The sequence below is a fragment of the Vanessa tameamea genome, chromosome 8, assembly GCF_037043105.1.
Source record: "Vanessa tameamea isolate UH-Manoa-2023 chromosome 8, ilVanTame1 primary haplotype, whole genome shotgun sequence".
Classification (NCBI taxonomy): domain Eukaryota; kingdom Metazoa; phylum Arthropoda; class Insecta; order Lepidoptera; family Nymphalidae; genus Vanessa; species Vanessa tameamea.
This window is the reverse complement of record NC_087316.1, coordinates 10,685,118-10,700,289: the sequence shown is the minus strand read 5'-3', so window position 1 is coordinate 10,700,289 and position 15,172 is coordinate 10,685,118. Positions and strand designations below refer to the sequence as shown.

The 15,172-nt window shown below is 31.1% G+C and overlaps 1 protein-coding gene across 2 annotated transcripts in view; it reads left to right on the top strand.

The window, feature by feature from the left end:
• Nucleotides 1-15,172, top strand: part of LOC135193374 (nitric oxide synthase-like protein) — a 131,489-nt gene that overhangs the window by 102,242 nt on the left and 14,075 nt on the right. The window contains exons 1-3 of one of the 2 annotated variants that reach the window (XM_064215500.1): nt 6,012-6,411; nt 11,762-11,898; nt 13,986-14,148. In XM_064215500.1, coding sequence (XP_064071570.1) covers nt 6,019-6,411; nt 11,762-11,898; nt 13,986-14,148 — 693 coding nt within the window. In that variant the 5' untranslated portion in view covers nt 6,012-6,018. Of the gene's footprint in view, nt 1-6,011; nt 6,412-11,761; nt 11,899-13,985; nt 14,149-15,172 lie in introns of those variants that run through there. The other variant, XM_064215501.1, reaches the window with a different exon arrangement.

Below are 15,172 nucleotides of genomic sequence, written 5' to 3'. Positions count from 1 at the left end.
GAGGCGCCAAACGCATTAATACTTGAGAAGCTCGATCTTCCAGCCAACGATACGAGATGAGTTTCTCGGAGAGGGTATGGGTTTAATTATTCCATTGTGAAAGAAATGACGAATCATTTGATTTTTAATAGTACTATAAATACAAAAGAGTTTATTTTTATGAGAGTTTATACGCGCTAATTCCAAGAGAATCGGTAGTCCGATTTCATCGATAATATATTTTTTCGTTTTGGTTATTCGTTTTATTTAGAATTTCATGCTTCGGCCCTATGGATCGAAACGATTGTATATCTTGAGTTTTTTACGCATTTTAATGACTGCCTTTGAGTTTGAAACAATCGTCATATGTATGAAATAGGCATGATAGTTTCCAAGCCTATGACGGGCAGTTAAGAATATTATAGTTTACTTTGTCTTGGCTCGATGTCTTTCTATTTATTCCCATAACTCGGTGGAAAATCGATACACAATTCGAGGCTGTACAGCTTTCCGACTCACGGGAATGTAGACATTGCCTACGACTTGAAAACTCATCAACAACTGTGAATTCCTTAAAAACCAGGCATCCAAACATAACGCGGTTCGAACAAAGTCGAATAATAAAAATATATTCTCTATAATAATTTACGGACAAGATATCGTTACAGTTTTATTATATCCGACATGACCTCATGAAAATAAAAATAAAAAATACCATAACAGTACCTACAATATTTATAAGAAGCATTAATCCTAAAATTCGACACGGACAGAGAAAATTCTAAAACAGCTATTATTAATGTCTTGTCTATTTTTATTGTGACTCTGTGCTTTGCAGCCCTTGGTGCGTGGAGTTCGTACGCGCGATTAACTTTTTTATTATTACCCAATGGTCAGAAATAAATCTACAGCATAGGCTACCAGGTACATTTTTCTCTGAGTAAAATTAAAACATGTAAATTTGTTGCAATTTAAATTTATGGATTTTATACCAGTTTTATTGAATAATTTTCATTCTATATAACAAACGTTTTCTTTAATACTTTAAATAGATTATATAATTCATTCGATGTTTTTTTATGTAATATTAGTCATCGAATACATTTACAAGTCAAAATAATTTCTACTTTGACGATATATTTAAGATAAGTATTTAGACATTTATTACTGAATAAAATTATTTAACGATAAGTATTTATTCCATATTTAAAAAAATATAATGTTTTGAACGTCTTCCGACGTAAATATTATGTCGCTTGCGAGTTCTGTTTACGTAATGAGCTGTCGTATTTAATGATCTGTGTAATTAATTTCTATCAATAAAAAACACTTTTACAATATATTTTTTTACTACTAATAAAACATCGAAATTCTCCTGGCAGCTATTAATACTTGAGATCAAAAATGTTAATATTTTAAAAATTCAAGTATTCCCAAGTCGAATTTACTAGTGTCTTGTGTACTTTTCGCGGGACCATCTTTCTAATTACAGCCGGTTCTGTGTCGTTCAGACGGCTGTAATTACAGCGCTACCTACAAAATTTTACTACGATATTTTTAGATCTTTAGGAATTCAGGTTCTTCAAATTTTTAATATAATCACTTTGAAAGAATATTTAATAACTAATAGGTAATTAAAATTACATATTTTATCTTTTTTTATTCTTATGATATAGGTAGGCAAAAGGACAAAAACGGCAACCTTATGGTAAGTGGTACCACCGCCCACGTTGATGCTGTAAGAAATATTGACATACCTTACTACGCCACTAACCTTGGGAACTAAGATGTTATGCACATATAATATTTTTCCGAAAACACAAACAGACAATTTATTGAGAAGAAGAATTAAAACTTATTATTGATATTTACACCAATTTAATAAATAAGTATATTAATAAATTAGGAGTTTTAGACGATGTACTTAATAAGCGATAACTTATGTTTAGAATATCTGCTAAGTTAGTAGGATTAAGTTCGTTACACATTGCTAATGCTCTAACATAACTGCATATGTGGGGCGCAAGTTGTAAGTGCCCCTTGTATCATCATATTATCTCACGCTTTCGATTTCGTCTGCCCCGTCGGTCTAGTAGCAAGATTACAAGGGCGCAGATTGTGAGGTCCTAAGTTCAAAACTCGTTCGGGTTGTCCCATCAGTGAAATATTTTTAGGCAATTACAGTATTATTATTTTATCGTTTTACGTTTCATTTATTCATATCATATATAAAGAAAAATAATAATTTAATTTAATTATTATTAACATAAGACGTCTACTTCATTTTTAAAGCTATCAACAATGATATTAAATTTTTTTTTTTTATATAGAATTAAAATACATTTGAGATAAGAAAAGAAAATAATTTTCGTTTCTTGCTCAAATTCGTTCACAACTAGACTACTGTTTTTGTCACTTCCCTAACAAAGCATTGCATATTTTTTCAGTAAAAGGAGCAAACACTAAACTGAACGAAACATTTAGGTCGTTTGTGTTTTTGTAAATAAATATATATGACGCTATTTTGACGTTCAATTATAATGTGAAAAACACTGATATGTTAAACGTACACACTCAATTAAAACTTTTTACAACATTCGTATTTGGATTGGGCATCGGGGAAAACAAATGAAAATACAAATATAAAAATAAGAAGAATGGCAACGGGGTGTGGCGAGTTTGTGAAAAAAAAAAAAACAAAACAAAATTATTTTTTATTCGGTCTAAAATCTTTTTTAATTTTTTTTTTATGTAAAGAAATAAGAACAACGCTAATACAAAATTATAAAGCAGGTTACTTTATATATTTATTTATCTAAAAACGTAACTTAGACGTTGCTAAAAAAACAGTCATGATGTGGGCTTAATTAGTTCACATAAAATGTTGTGTCTGTTGATAATTTATTTATAAAAAAAAAAAACTGGAATAGATTGTACGCGTGAAAGTAGAATTTGAAAAGACAATGATCCCTTTTCTATTTCTACGCAGTAATAATTATCACCTGTTATCCATTTGACTATTAAATACTAAATATATTTACTAGAGTTTCTTTAAATGATACAAATATCTGTCAAGTTTAATTGTTCGTGTATTTATGTAACTATATAATTATACCTTTAAAGTTTTGTAAACGTTTTAATTGTGTTTCAGATTAAATGGTATTTTTTTTAATTATGTCGACTTCAGTGTAGGTTCATTGTCTATTGTTTAAATATTAAACATCCGAAGCCAGCTTAATTCTAGATAAACGTACAAATATGGAATGTCGAAAACAAGACGGCGCCTACGTCAAAGGCATTGCTTTTGATACTGTTTATCACGTATGAGTCACAAATAAATATCTTAGAGAACATTTCAGGCTAAATAATACATTTTCATTGCAATTTAAAACTCTTATTCGTAGAAATCAAACAATTAAACATTCTTAAGTCAAATAGACTTTTAGTAATTTATATGTCATGTTAAAAAAATAATTTAATGTAAAACTCTTGTTCTGTTTTTAATTTAGAATGTAATTATATATTTTGAATAATAATAATTAGTATAACAAGCTACTACCACCATATCACGCGGTCTTTATATATTTAATTTCATAATAATTGTTGCTTACATAAATGTAGATTCAGTATTTTAAAAAAAAACTTATTTTTATGAATTAATTCAGATAATTAGGTTACCAATAATAATTTATTCTACCTTTTTATTTTTTAATTTGGTATTCATTGGTGACTTTTAACGTTATCAATAAGAAATGTTAGTTAAAGGAACTAATAGTAGAAATATATTCGACTTCATAATTTCAAAATTAGAATATTCAAAAATAATAATTGTCCAATTATGAGCCGAGATGGCCCAGTGGTTAGAACGCGTGCATCTTAACCGATGATTTCGGGTTCTAACCCAGGCAGGCATCACTGAATTTTCATGTGCTTAATTTGTGTTTATAATTCATCTCGTGCTCGGCGGTGAAGGAAAACATCGTGAGGAAACCTGCGTGTGTCTAATTTCAACGAAATTCTGCCACATGTGTATTCCACCAAACCGCATTGGAGCAGCGTGGTGGAATATGCACCATACCTTCTTCTCAACGGGAGAGAAGGCCTTAGCCCAGCAGTGGGAAATTTACAGGCTGATTATGTTATGTTTATGTTTTTTTAATTACGACCGCAGGTGGTAGTAGTAGATAAAAAAAAAAAAAAAAACTTTATTGTCAGATGTCGCATAATCATGACTTATGGTATTTAGTAACAAATATAACAATTAACAGCATTCCTACGTTTCAATCATAATCATTCGTTCATCTCACACATTGTTGTTTTGACAATTTTATATCATTAAAATCATATGTAAACAGCATGATTCGAAATCGAATATGACTTTATACAAATATTATTAAAGTGGCACATGACTGGAGACCTGCATTAGCTGGTTTGTATAACCGATAAAGGTGATGTGAGTAATCTTACGATGACAGTAATATTTATTTACTCAAACAATATTTGCTTTGTGATAGCCAAATATGTAGAAAGCTTAACTATGCAGCACGTGTTCTCGGCCTGGTAACAGTTTGCGTGTTTTATTGTTCACCGAAAATTATGGGTAACATTAAAACTTTAAGTATTCATCCAGTTATGATTTATTTATCAAAAAATAATCTATCATAGTATTATTAAAACAACATAAGCTGTGTATTATTCATTCTACTCGGATAAACGATTTATATATGAATCGAATTAGATAAACGTATAGGTCTCGATTCGAAGCAATTTCGAGTTCTTTAGTCAATCTTTGTAATTTTTGTACATTTTGGTTAAAAAAAGGCAAGAGACCTGTCCCATTGGTCACGCTTACATCTGGAGATGCGCTCTTATTGATATTTCTAGATAAACCCCTCCAGTTTAAAAATAAAACATATTCAGTTTCCTTTATTAAATATAGAAATATTAGACAAACGTATTGGTAGTCAAAGTAAAAATTACAACCGATTCCGAAAAGATAACACTCGCATTCGCAAAGCACCAGCGAGAAAAATTTAAGCTGGTAATTCAAAAAAATCTGTCAAATACATACCTGATAGTATATTGTGTACAACATTTTAATCAACTAGAATCATTTATAAGAGCAACATGAACGTACTGCTTTAGGATCCATGACTTAATTTCAATTTAGCTTGAGTGTTTGTTTGTGAAGTATTCGCCTTTGGGGTCACCCGCATGTGAGAGGGAGGAAGGTTTTAGGCTCATTTTTCAGGATAAAAAGTAACCTATGTGTTATTTTAGATTTTAATCTATCTTACTTGGTAGTAGGGCTTTTGCTTAAGTCCATCTGAATAGCCACTCATCAGATAATCTACCAAAAAACATCTATGCTCAGTATTATTGTGTTCCGGTTTGTAGGGCGAATGAGCCAGTGGAACTATAGGCACGAGGGACATGACATATTAGCTCCCATGGTAGCGCTCTGGTTATGTACTGATTGGTTTATGTTTCTTAGAGCGCTAATGACTATGAGCAGTGACGACCACCTTCCCTTCAGGTGGACCAATTGCCCGGCCGTAAATCTATACAATCAAAAAATATATATCACTGTGACAAATTTCATTCAGTTTCGTTCAGTCGTTCTGGCGTGGGTGGTGAGGTGATTAAATTACAAACACCCGTCCATCTAAACTTTTGCCTTTATAATATTAGTAAGATTGACTTTTTACCAGGATCTGCAATTGCTAAAACAATAAGTTTGTCAAGGAGTCAAAAAAATGTTTTACTCCACGCATACACACACACTAGTTTTCTGTCCTACCTATCCTATCTAACATATCTGACATATTATTGAAAAAGAATAAAAACTATCGAAAAACATAGAAATTACCGAATATAACAAAGATGATACTTTTTTCGCGAGTAACAACTGAACTAATTAAGTCAACATACGAATCTTTGTTTGCAAATATTAAAAACAAACTAGCGTGGAGTTTGTCACAGACGATAAAACTCTTATAAATACAACGGTAACACCTATTTGTGATTAGTGCGCCGCGCATGCGCCTGCGCCTCATTACTAATTATTTCAAAATTCCTAACTTTACAACAATCTTTTATCTGACAGTGCTTGTCGAAACTGGCAAAATGGCTCCCGGTGTTATACAAAATTCCGAAACGGTTATCAACAATACTTTGGAAGTGATCGCGAATGATGAAGACCTTGTCGCTGGTTTGACGAATGAGGTCAAGACATGTCCCATCGACCATCTCGCTTTAGCCGAAGTCAATAATGGAAACGGCCAAGAGTTGGGAAAGGATGCAATCAAATTTCAAATCCTAAAGCTTGACAAGAAACAACCACGACAAGTTATAAGACCGAAAGTATTGAAAAATTATGAGTCTAGTGAATATTTGTACGATAGACTCTATGGTACAACATGCCCTAGAGTGGTGAGTGAAATAATCCTTATTTAAAATCTTAAGTATAGCGAAAATATTAAAATAACAATGAAAGTAAAAAATGAAAATCATTTAACCTTTAAGTGTTAAACCATTTAATGACACTAACTTATAATAAATACTCAAGACACTGTACGTCACTTTGTTTACTCAAGAACTGGTTCTTTAATATCTTTGTCAAATTTTTAGTAACTACGTTCAAGTATTTTGCTTTGTTATAGGCGATGCTTAAGAGTCCGAGATGTATATTCTGGTATAAATTATCTCTTATAATATCCGTAGAATAGTTGGTAAACCTAAAATAAACATTTCTGTAAAATTTTTACCAATAATTTCTAGGCATAGTAGATATTTGTAAATATTCTGATATAGTATTCGTAAATTCTAAATTTTAGATCTTCTATTTCATACTTAATTAATATTTTTCAAGCACTTTCGAATAGTCATTTTGTAGGAAAAGAAATTTAATAATTTAAGAATGTTTATTTAAAAAAAAAACTGATCGTTGACTATATTAGTAAACAGTAACAATGAATGAATGTTATATTAAAGCATATAAAATTCTATCGTAAACAAAACCATAATTTTCATGGTTCATAATTTTAGAAACATTACACGAACGTGACGATAAGTTTCAACAGTAATTATTTATTCAATATTTTGCTGTAATATTTAGGATGCAAACTAAACACAACTTCGTAATAAACATAAATAAATTATCAGGTATATGGTCAGTGGTGTTTGTTTTGAAGCGAATTTTCGGTAGTCAGTATTTAGATAAAACCATAAGTATATTTTAACTTGGGTACCTTAAATTAGCATATGGAGAATTATGTTCTTATAATTACATTAAAATGATGGTTGGTTGGTGTGGTTATTTTTATACGTGAGTTACCTTCGGTAACTTTCTAGTAATGCGAAAAAGACGATTTAGGTTTGTAGAGTTGTAATTCTTTGTTGCATTTCAAGAAGTATTTAGGCTATCAAATCAAATCTTTTGGAAACTTATATTGCTTATAAGATTGAAGGGTTTTTGCATTTTGTAAGATTTTTTTGACACATATAACTTCTACTCAGTATAGGCTCAGTTGTTCTTCTTCTCTTTTGACACTAATGGTTTAAAAAAAACTAAATTTAATTTTCAAGATCAATAATGAATTCAAAAACTTCAATAATACGTCGGTACTTTTTGGAACGATTAATTTTTAATTTGACGTAAACCGTAGGTACATACAGCAATAAATTTTCACTATACCGACAATCAGCTTACAAAATATTATGTTAGAAATAAATTAAAACTTAACTTTATTCCGAAACGCGACATCTTATCTGTGTAATAAAGCAACAATTTCAATCAACAACATAAGTAATGTTCAACTAAGTAGTTTGCATAATAATTATTTTGAACGAGTTATATCAAGAATCGATACGTTTATTCATAGCGACCAATCGAATACTTCTTATGGAATTCTTCTAAATGTCTTGTAAAGAACATGGGTATTGCTTTCAAATTTACCATCCGACTTAACGAAAAAACAGTTTTAAAATTTTAATGCCAGCAAGAAATTTATTACACGAACTAGTGTATGTTCCTTTGCAAGCTGCTAAGCAGCGACACAGAATGGTCTCGACTATATTGTAAATATTCGAGTTTATTTTACCAGTTATCGAGAAACGTAAATTGTAGAAAAACAATATAAATTATATTCAACTTATGAGGCATGTTATACAATTAGGTTTATACCATTCAGATAAGGAATCTGTTTTCATATATAATATATAATTATATTTTAAAACAATGGATCGTTCCTCAATACTTCTGGTTTTTCTTAAACATTATAGTAGAAAAGAGATGGCAATAAAATTAATTGTCAACAGTCAGTTTTTCGGTGTATACGGCGATCAGTTTTATGTTCCTTGCTAGAAATAGACGATTTTTAATAGTCTTTTCCCTCCCGGCCAAATTTCAACGGCGGCTAACATCAAAGACTGACTAAGTGAAAGGATATATTACAATGCACAGTTGTGCTCAAATACAGGAACACTTTGAACACCCTACATCTATACGTATATATTCTCATAATATAGTCCAATAGAACGGCAATCTGAAACGATCAGAGAGAGACTAATGACTTTATCTGCTATTTCCTAGTGCCTTGAATAATATTTACACAATTAATTCCTAACTCTAGGTTGCTGTTAGAAATAGCCTTTATTGATTTAATTAACCAAATCTGTGATGCGAAACTAAAATCTGTAGCTGTATAACTAAGACACTTAATCAACGAGGTCACTATTCAATTATTATGCTTTTGGGATGTATATCTTTGAAAAAGATGTACTCGTTTTACTTGGTACTATGGGTTGGTTTAAGCCCATCTGGGTAGATACGGGTACCATCTATTCATCACATATTCTAATACCAAAAAGTAATAAGCAATATAGTAGTAGTTTGAAGGGTGAGAGAGCCAGTGTAGATATAAGGTAAGGTACAGGGGACTACCTTAGTTTCCAAGGTTGATGGCATATTGGAGTTCTAAGGAATGGTTAATATTTCTAACGGTGCCTATGTCTATGGGCAACAGTTTGCCCACCTAATTATTAAAAAAAAAACCACAATAACAAACTATATATATCTTAGTGTCAAAACGTCTTTATTCCAAAGAAACCGACACTTCAAAGATGATAATGATTATCTTGTAACATTGCTTTTGTTGAATGGGTATAACAATATATCTAACTGTTATAGAAATATTTTATTACCAAACACTGTTGACCCCTTTATCAACATACCGTATTAATAAAAATCTGTTTAAATAAATGCAAGTACTCCTTATATCTTACTTCAAGTATTCATTAAGATAGTAATTTGATAAGGAATATTGTTTCTATGTAGTTAGAATAAAAAAATAAAAAAATACTTAATGATTATATTAAAAAAATACAATCGTTTCGTCAAAAATAAAAAAAAATGTTTAAACTTTCATGTTATATGAATATCGTGTTGACGTTTATAAGATTTGATAGTTAGTATTTTTATATTAGCATATTACAAATCTCTTAAATGTCTTTTTCTTGGATAAAGACCTCTTTCCTTAAGTGTTCCTACATATTTTCTATCACCTTATCATTATATTATACTGTGTAATTGCTTACATTATAACACTTTTATATTATAAAGTAAGTAACTGTGGTTTCATACTAACATTTCACTTGCGTTAAAGGTCACTGGTTCGTCTTGTACCCTTCTTAAAAATTGCCTATAGGACTTTTACATATATAGGATCACAGGGAAGCACGTTGAAATCAAACATGTTCACTCGGTGGTAAAGCTTTGCGAAGGGTGGGTGGTGAAGAAGCCGATTTGGGAAGGGTGACCTTTCAGATATTTAGCAGCAACAATACTTTGTTGTTGTGGTCCGGTTTGGAGAGTGGGTAAGCCTGTGTGACTGAGTACAAGGAATACCTTAGTTCCCAAGCATATATTCATATCCTAAGTATGGATAGATACTATAGGTACTTATAGTATGGCGTACTGCTGCATATGCTGGAGACTTTCCGATCAAAGGAACGAAATTTCAATTCAACGGTAAAACTTTCGCTAATATTTATTACCGTTTCACACGGTAATATTTTATACTGTAAATAGTAGCTATATTATATATGTATATAGTCGTAGAGTAGTAGTTAAAGGTATAATTATTATTATTGGGACAAAATCAATCGATGGGTGTAATGATAATTAATTGTCTAACTTTAAGCGGTTAACTTAAGTCCATTCACGGTTGCGAATCGAAACTTAAAGACTGAAATTTTTGGATACATATTGCTAGGAACAAATTAGGCGTTTTGTAAATAAAAATCTGTACATATGTATAATGTGTACGCTTATATATCAAAAACGATTGTTTATAAATATTTAACAATAAAACATTTCAAGTGTTTTCAACAAAAACCAAAATAAATTTTATTATGTTTTCATTATATTCGCTTCAGTTTTTGGAGTAGTAGCAACAAAAACGCTAATACGCTAATATAGGATCGCAAATATATAGATTTTAAAAATAAAATTGGATTGAAAACTCATAGACGACACAAATTATTGAATAGATTTTCATAAAATTCGATGTCATCTATGCTCCGTTTATGTAAACAATTTAACTCTGATATTTTACTCGTATTAAACGTTCTTGATCCGTTCTGTATCTTTCGCAATGGATGTCGAACACCACAAGTTTTTTCAGATATGAATTATAAATAGGTTGACGTAAGCGCGATAAATATTTTTTTTTATTTAATATAATTTTATCCTAAGGGATCAAAGCTTTTGTCAATCCATATTATTTATTATTATTATTTTAATATTATAAATGCGAAAGTAACTCTGCCTGTCTGTCTGTCTCGCTTTCACGCCAAAACCACTGGACCGATTTAAATGAAATTTGGTACACAAATAGTCTAGAGCCTGAGAAAGGACATAGGCTACTTTTTACTTGGAAAAAGGTGCTGTAAAGGGTTAAAAAGGGGGATGAAAAGTTGTAAGTTGTTGCAAGTATTGTCATTTTTAGAATTTTTAGAACTAGAAGCTTAAAACTTACATTTTTGGTTGTATACTTATAAACAAACATATCATGACACCCACTAAGGAGGGAATTTTGGGAATTCTACCCCTAAAGGGGTGAAATAGGGGTTGAATGTTTGTATGGAAGTCCGTAATTTTTTAAGTTAGGATTAATTAGTTTTTAAGTTTTAAAGTTAGAAGCATGAAATTTTATTTTTGGGCTAACGATTAAAATGAGTTGATTCGCATTTAAGCGTTTTTGGATATTTTACGCCTAATGAGAGAAATTGGGTTGACATTCATATTTTACGCGGGCAAAGCCGCGGGTAACAGCTAGTGGTTCTATAAATAATAACGTTTTAAGAAACTTTTGTATTTTCGCTACTATTATTATGTATAAACATAGCACGGTAAGAGTTAGTCCTGTGGTTAGGACGCGTGCATCTTAACCGAAGATTGCGGGTTCAAATCAAGGCAAGCATCATAATAATTCTTCTCGTGCTCGGCAATATCGTACGAAAACCTGCATGTATCAAATTTAAATACAAACCTTCTCCTCAAAGGAAGAGAAGGCCTTTGCCAAACAGTGGTACATCTACAGGCCGTCACTTTATAGCGTGATATTATTGTATTAATATGTGTATTAGTATTTTAAATTTGAATGTTTAAGTTTAAAGCGATTTTTAAACAATGATAATATTTTGACTTCCCTTTTGTTTTTTAATTTATTTTATTAGTAACAATAAATGCATATTTTCATTCGACAACATTTGTCAACAGCCAACGCTATGCAACGAGAAGGCATGTCTGGGCAGCTTGATGGCGATACCTGGACGCGGGGACGTGCCGAGAAGTTCGGAAGAAGTTCTAAGTGATGCCAAGGATTTTCTCGGTCAATACTTTGCGTCTATACGAAGGTATGTTTCATTACATAGATACATGATTAACCTTTAATGCCATCATTCGCGTTTCGGCTACGGTGTCTCCAGAAACAGTCCTGATTAGGAGATGAAAAGGATAATACAATACTGAATTATCGTACAAGTATGTCCGTAAATACATATGCACGTCCTTACTTTCATAAATTGCATTTTTATTTCTATATTTATATCTGCGTGCTTTGGTGTATCACAATTTAAGGTTCTTTATGGGATTTATAGTTTAAATCTGGTATAATTCGTTTGACGTGAGGTACTTCAATAAACACTAAGCTAATTATAATCGAATCGCGAAAAATCTTTTTCGACTTTTATTCTATTTTCAAAATATATGTTCATTTATGTTTAGACTAATGTGGATTCAGCTTATTAATTCATAAATTAAAAGCGCCATTTGTAAGTTTATTTGTTATTTTTTTTTATGTTTACCATACCAAATGTCAACAGAACAATTTAAACCATAAAATTATATGGAACAGCTGCCGGAAACTGTAATTGCTATCATATGTTATTGGAGTCCTTAGGAACATATCTGTGCTGCAAAACATCGTGATTACAATATGTATGTAAAAAACATATACGTCATACTAGCGTCTGACCTCTATTTATTTAGCTTCAATAATACAGGTTATATATCAGAATAAGACATAGGCTATAATTTTTAAATATATTATGTAATTAATACCTGACAAACAACTCCTCAAGCGCGAGCAAAGCTGCGCGCGAAAACTAGTATTATTGGACAAAAATAAAGCTAGAAAATATCATACAATTCGTATTCGTAACTACTAGTATTATTTGGTACTAGTTAGGTTAAATTAAAAAAAATGACTACGATGGATAAAAAAAAGTTCTTTTTTTGCAATGGTAATTTAAATTTAGTGAGATTTACGGTTTATTTTTAAGTAAATCTCGGCATTTAAGCGTCAATAGTGCAATGGTTTACGGGCCGCCTAGCGATGTAAAAGATCGCAGGATCGATCCTGACCCCTTGGGCTATTGTCGTCCTCACTCCTAACACAAGTGATATGCTTAAAAGGAGGGGGTAAATAGGAAAATTAGTAATTCCTTAATTAATTTGGGGCATTGCCAGTATTCATTTAAAAAATAATATATTGTTATAATACTGAAATTGTATTTACATTTACATACATACACATGGAGTGTAAGAACTCACAAGATAATTTTTAAAAGATTTTTATTGTATTGGCGCTTCTCTTTTAACTGAACAAAATATCTGAACGAAGTTGACACGACTAATACATCTCATCTGTCACATATTACAATTGACAAATTGATATCGTTGTTTTCCGGTTTGAATGGTTCATAAACCAGTGTAACTCCAGGCACAGGGGTCATAAAATTTCAGTTTGAAAAGTTGGTGCCTATTAACACCAATGTCTATAGACAGACACCTCTTAACTTAGGTAGCTCATTTGACCCGCCTACCGATGAAATAAGTATAAAGACCTTACAGCCAACACACCAATTATATAGAATAATAAAACAAGAAAAAATATACAGATCTCAGCAATAGCAGTTTTTTAGTATCATTTGCCTCTTCATTGAATTTGGATTATTCATCTCCGTTTTATACAGTTTGTCAGTATGCCACTCATATGAGACAAAGTATAGCTCACACATGGACTAACTGATACAAAGAGAATAATTTAAATCAAACTAACGGTAGAAACTCATCAGCTTTATAATATGTCTAGCTGTCCGTCCGTACGGTTTACAATCATACAATGGTATTCCATTTTTCACCCTTAAAGAGAAAATTTTCAAACACACGTTCAAGCTTACGTTATAAAATCAACCTTAGTTCCAAATTAATTAGTTAGTCTGGACAAATTTTATGAGTATATATTATGTTATACTAACGACTCGCCCCAACTTCGAACCGTAATGTACTTTCTGTAAATGAAAAAGAAAATAGAATTGGACCATTAGTTCCGATACATACAAACAAACAAATTTTACCTAATTATAATATTAGTACAGAATATTTATATAGATCGAAAAGTATTCATGTATTAAAATTAATAAATATTATGTTTAAATAGGGCTAATACCGTAGCTCACGAGGCTCGCTGGAAGACCGTGCAAGAAGAGGTAGCCAAGACAGGAACCTACCAGCTAACAACAACGGAGTTAGTATTCGGAGCTAAATTGGCTTGGAGAAACGCTAGCCGGTGTATTGGCCGAATACAATGGTCGAAATTACAAGTACGTATAATTCATCTATTAACTAATTACAAACATTGGTACCAACACTGGTCATTTTAGTACAATTATTTTTAAATTTGGAATAATGTATAACTATTAATAAATACAAAATACATAATCAAATTACCCACCAATGCACTCGCTCTTGATTAGATTTCTTTTGTATTACAATTTTGGTATATGTTAATACGTTCTAAGAAAATGTTTGGGCCAAAAAATATATATGGGTGGACTATCTAGACGGACTTGCATGAAGCCCTTCCACCAAGTATTATATCTAACCATTAAAACCAATGAAACAAATAAGTAGATAAGTTACTACTATTAAGTTGATAGGAAGGTGGAAAATCAATTACGTCGATTCTTGTTACGCGGTTCGTATATAACCGTGAACACGGAGAAACTAAACGAATTTACCGACTCTAATGAGAAAATTCTCATTTCCCGCGCCTATACAAAAACATAGGCAATTACTTGTTTGTTTTGACTGTTAAAGTGTCTTAGTTAAGTAAAAAAAATGTTACGCTTCCACGGTGTTGATGAAACACCGTTGGTACAAAGTTTCTTAGTTCCAAATTCAATTTAAAAGCGCTTTCAATTAACATACTTCTTGTGTTCAAGTTAACAAATAATTGGCTTGTTCTATTTCACACAAAGATGTTCAATTATTGAGCCATGCAATGATATTTGAATATACTACTTGATTTATTTCGCGATTTAACTCACGTTAAATTTGGACGAGTTTGTCTAAAGTTTGACGGATTAGTGATGTTTATGGATACTGCTTGACCAATGAGATAATTTGGAGACATTACACATATTCTTAATAAAATATTTTTCAAATCGAAGTCTTTCCATTTATTAAATTTTAATTCTATGTTATATAATATCGATACATCGTATTGCTCGACAAAAAAATACATGAACGATAAAAAAAAATCTGGACTTAGCATTTTGATTTTTGTGCAGGATAAATAATAATTAAATTGTGGTTAATTAAACAAATACCTATGTAAGAAAACTA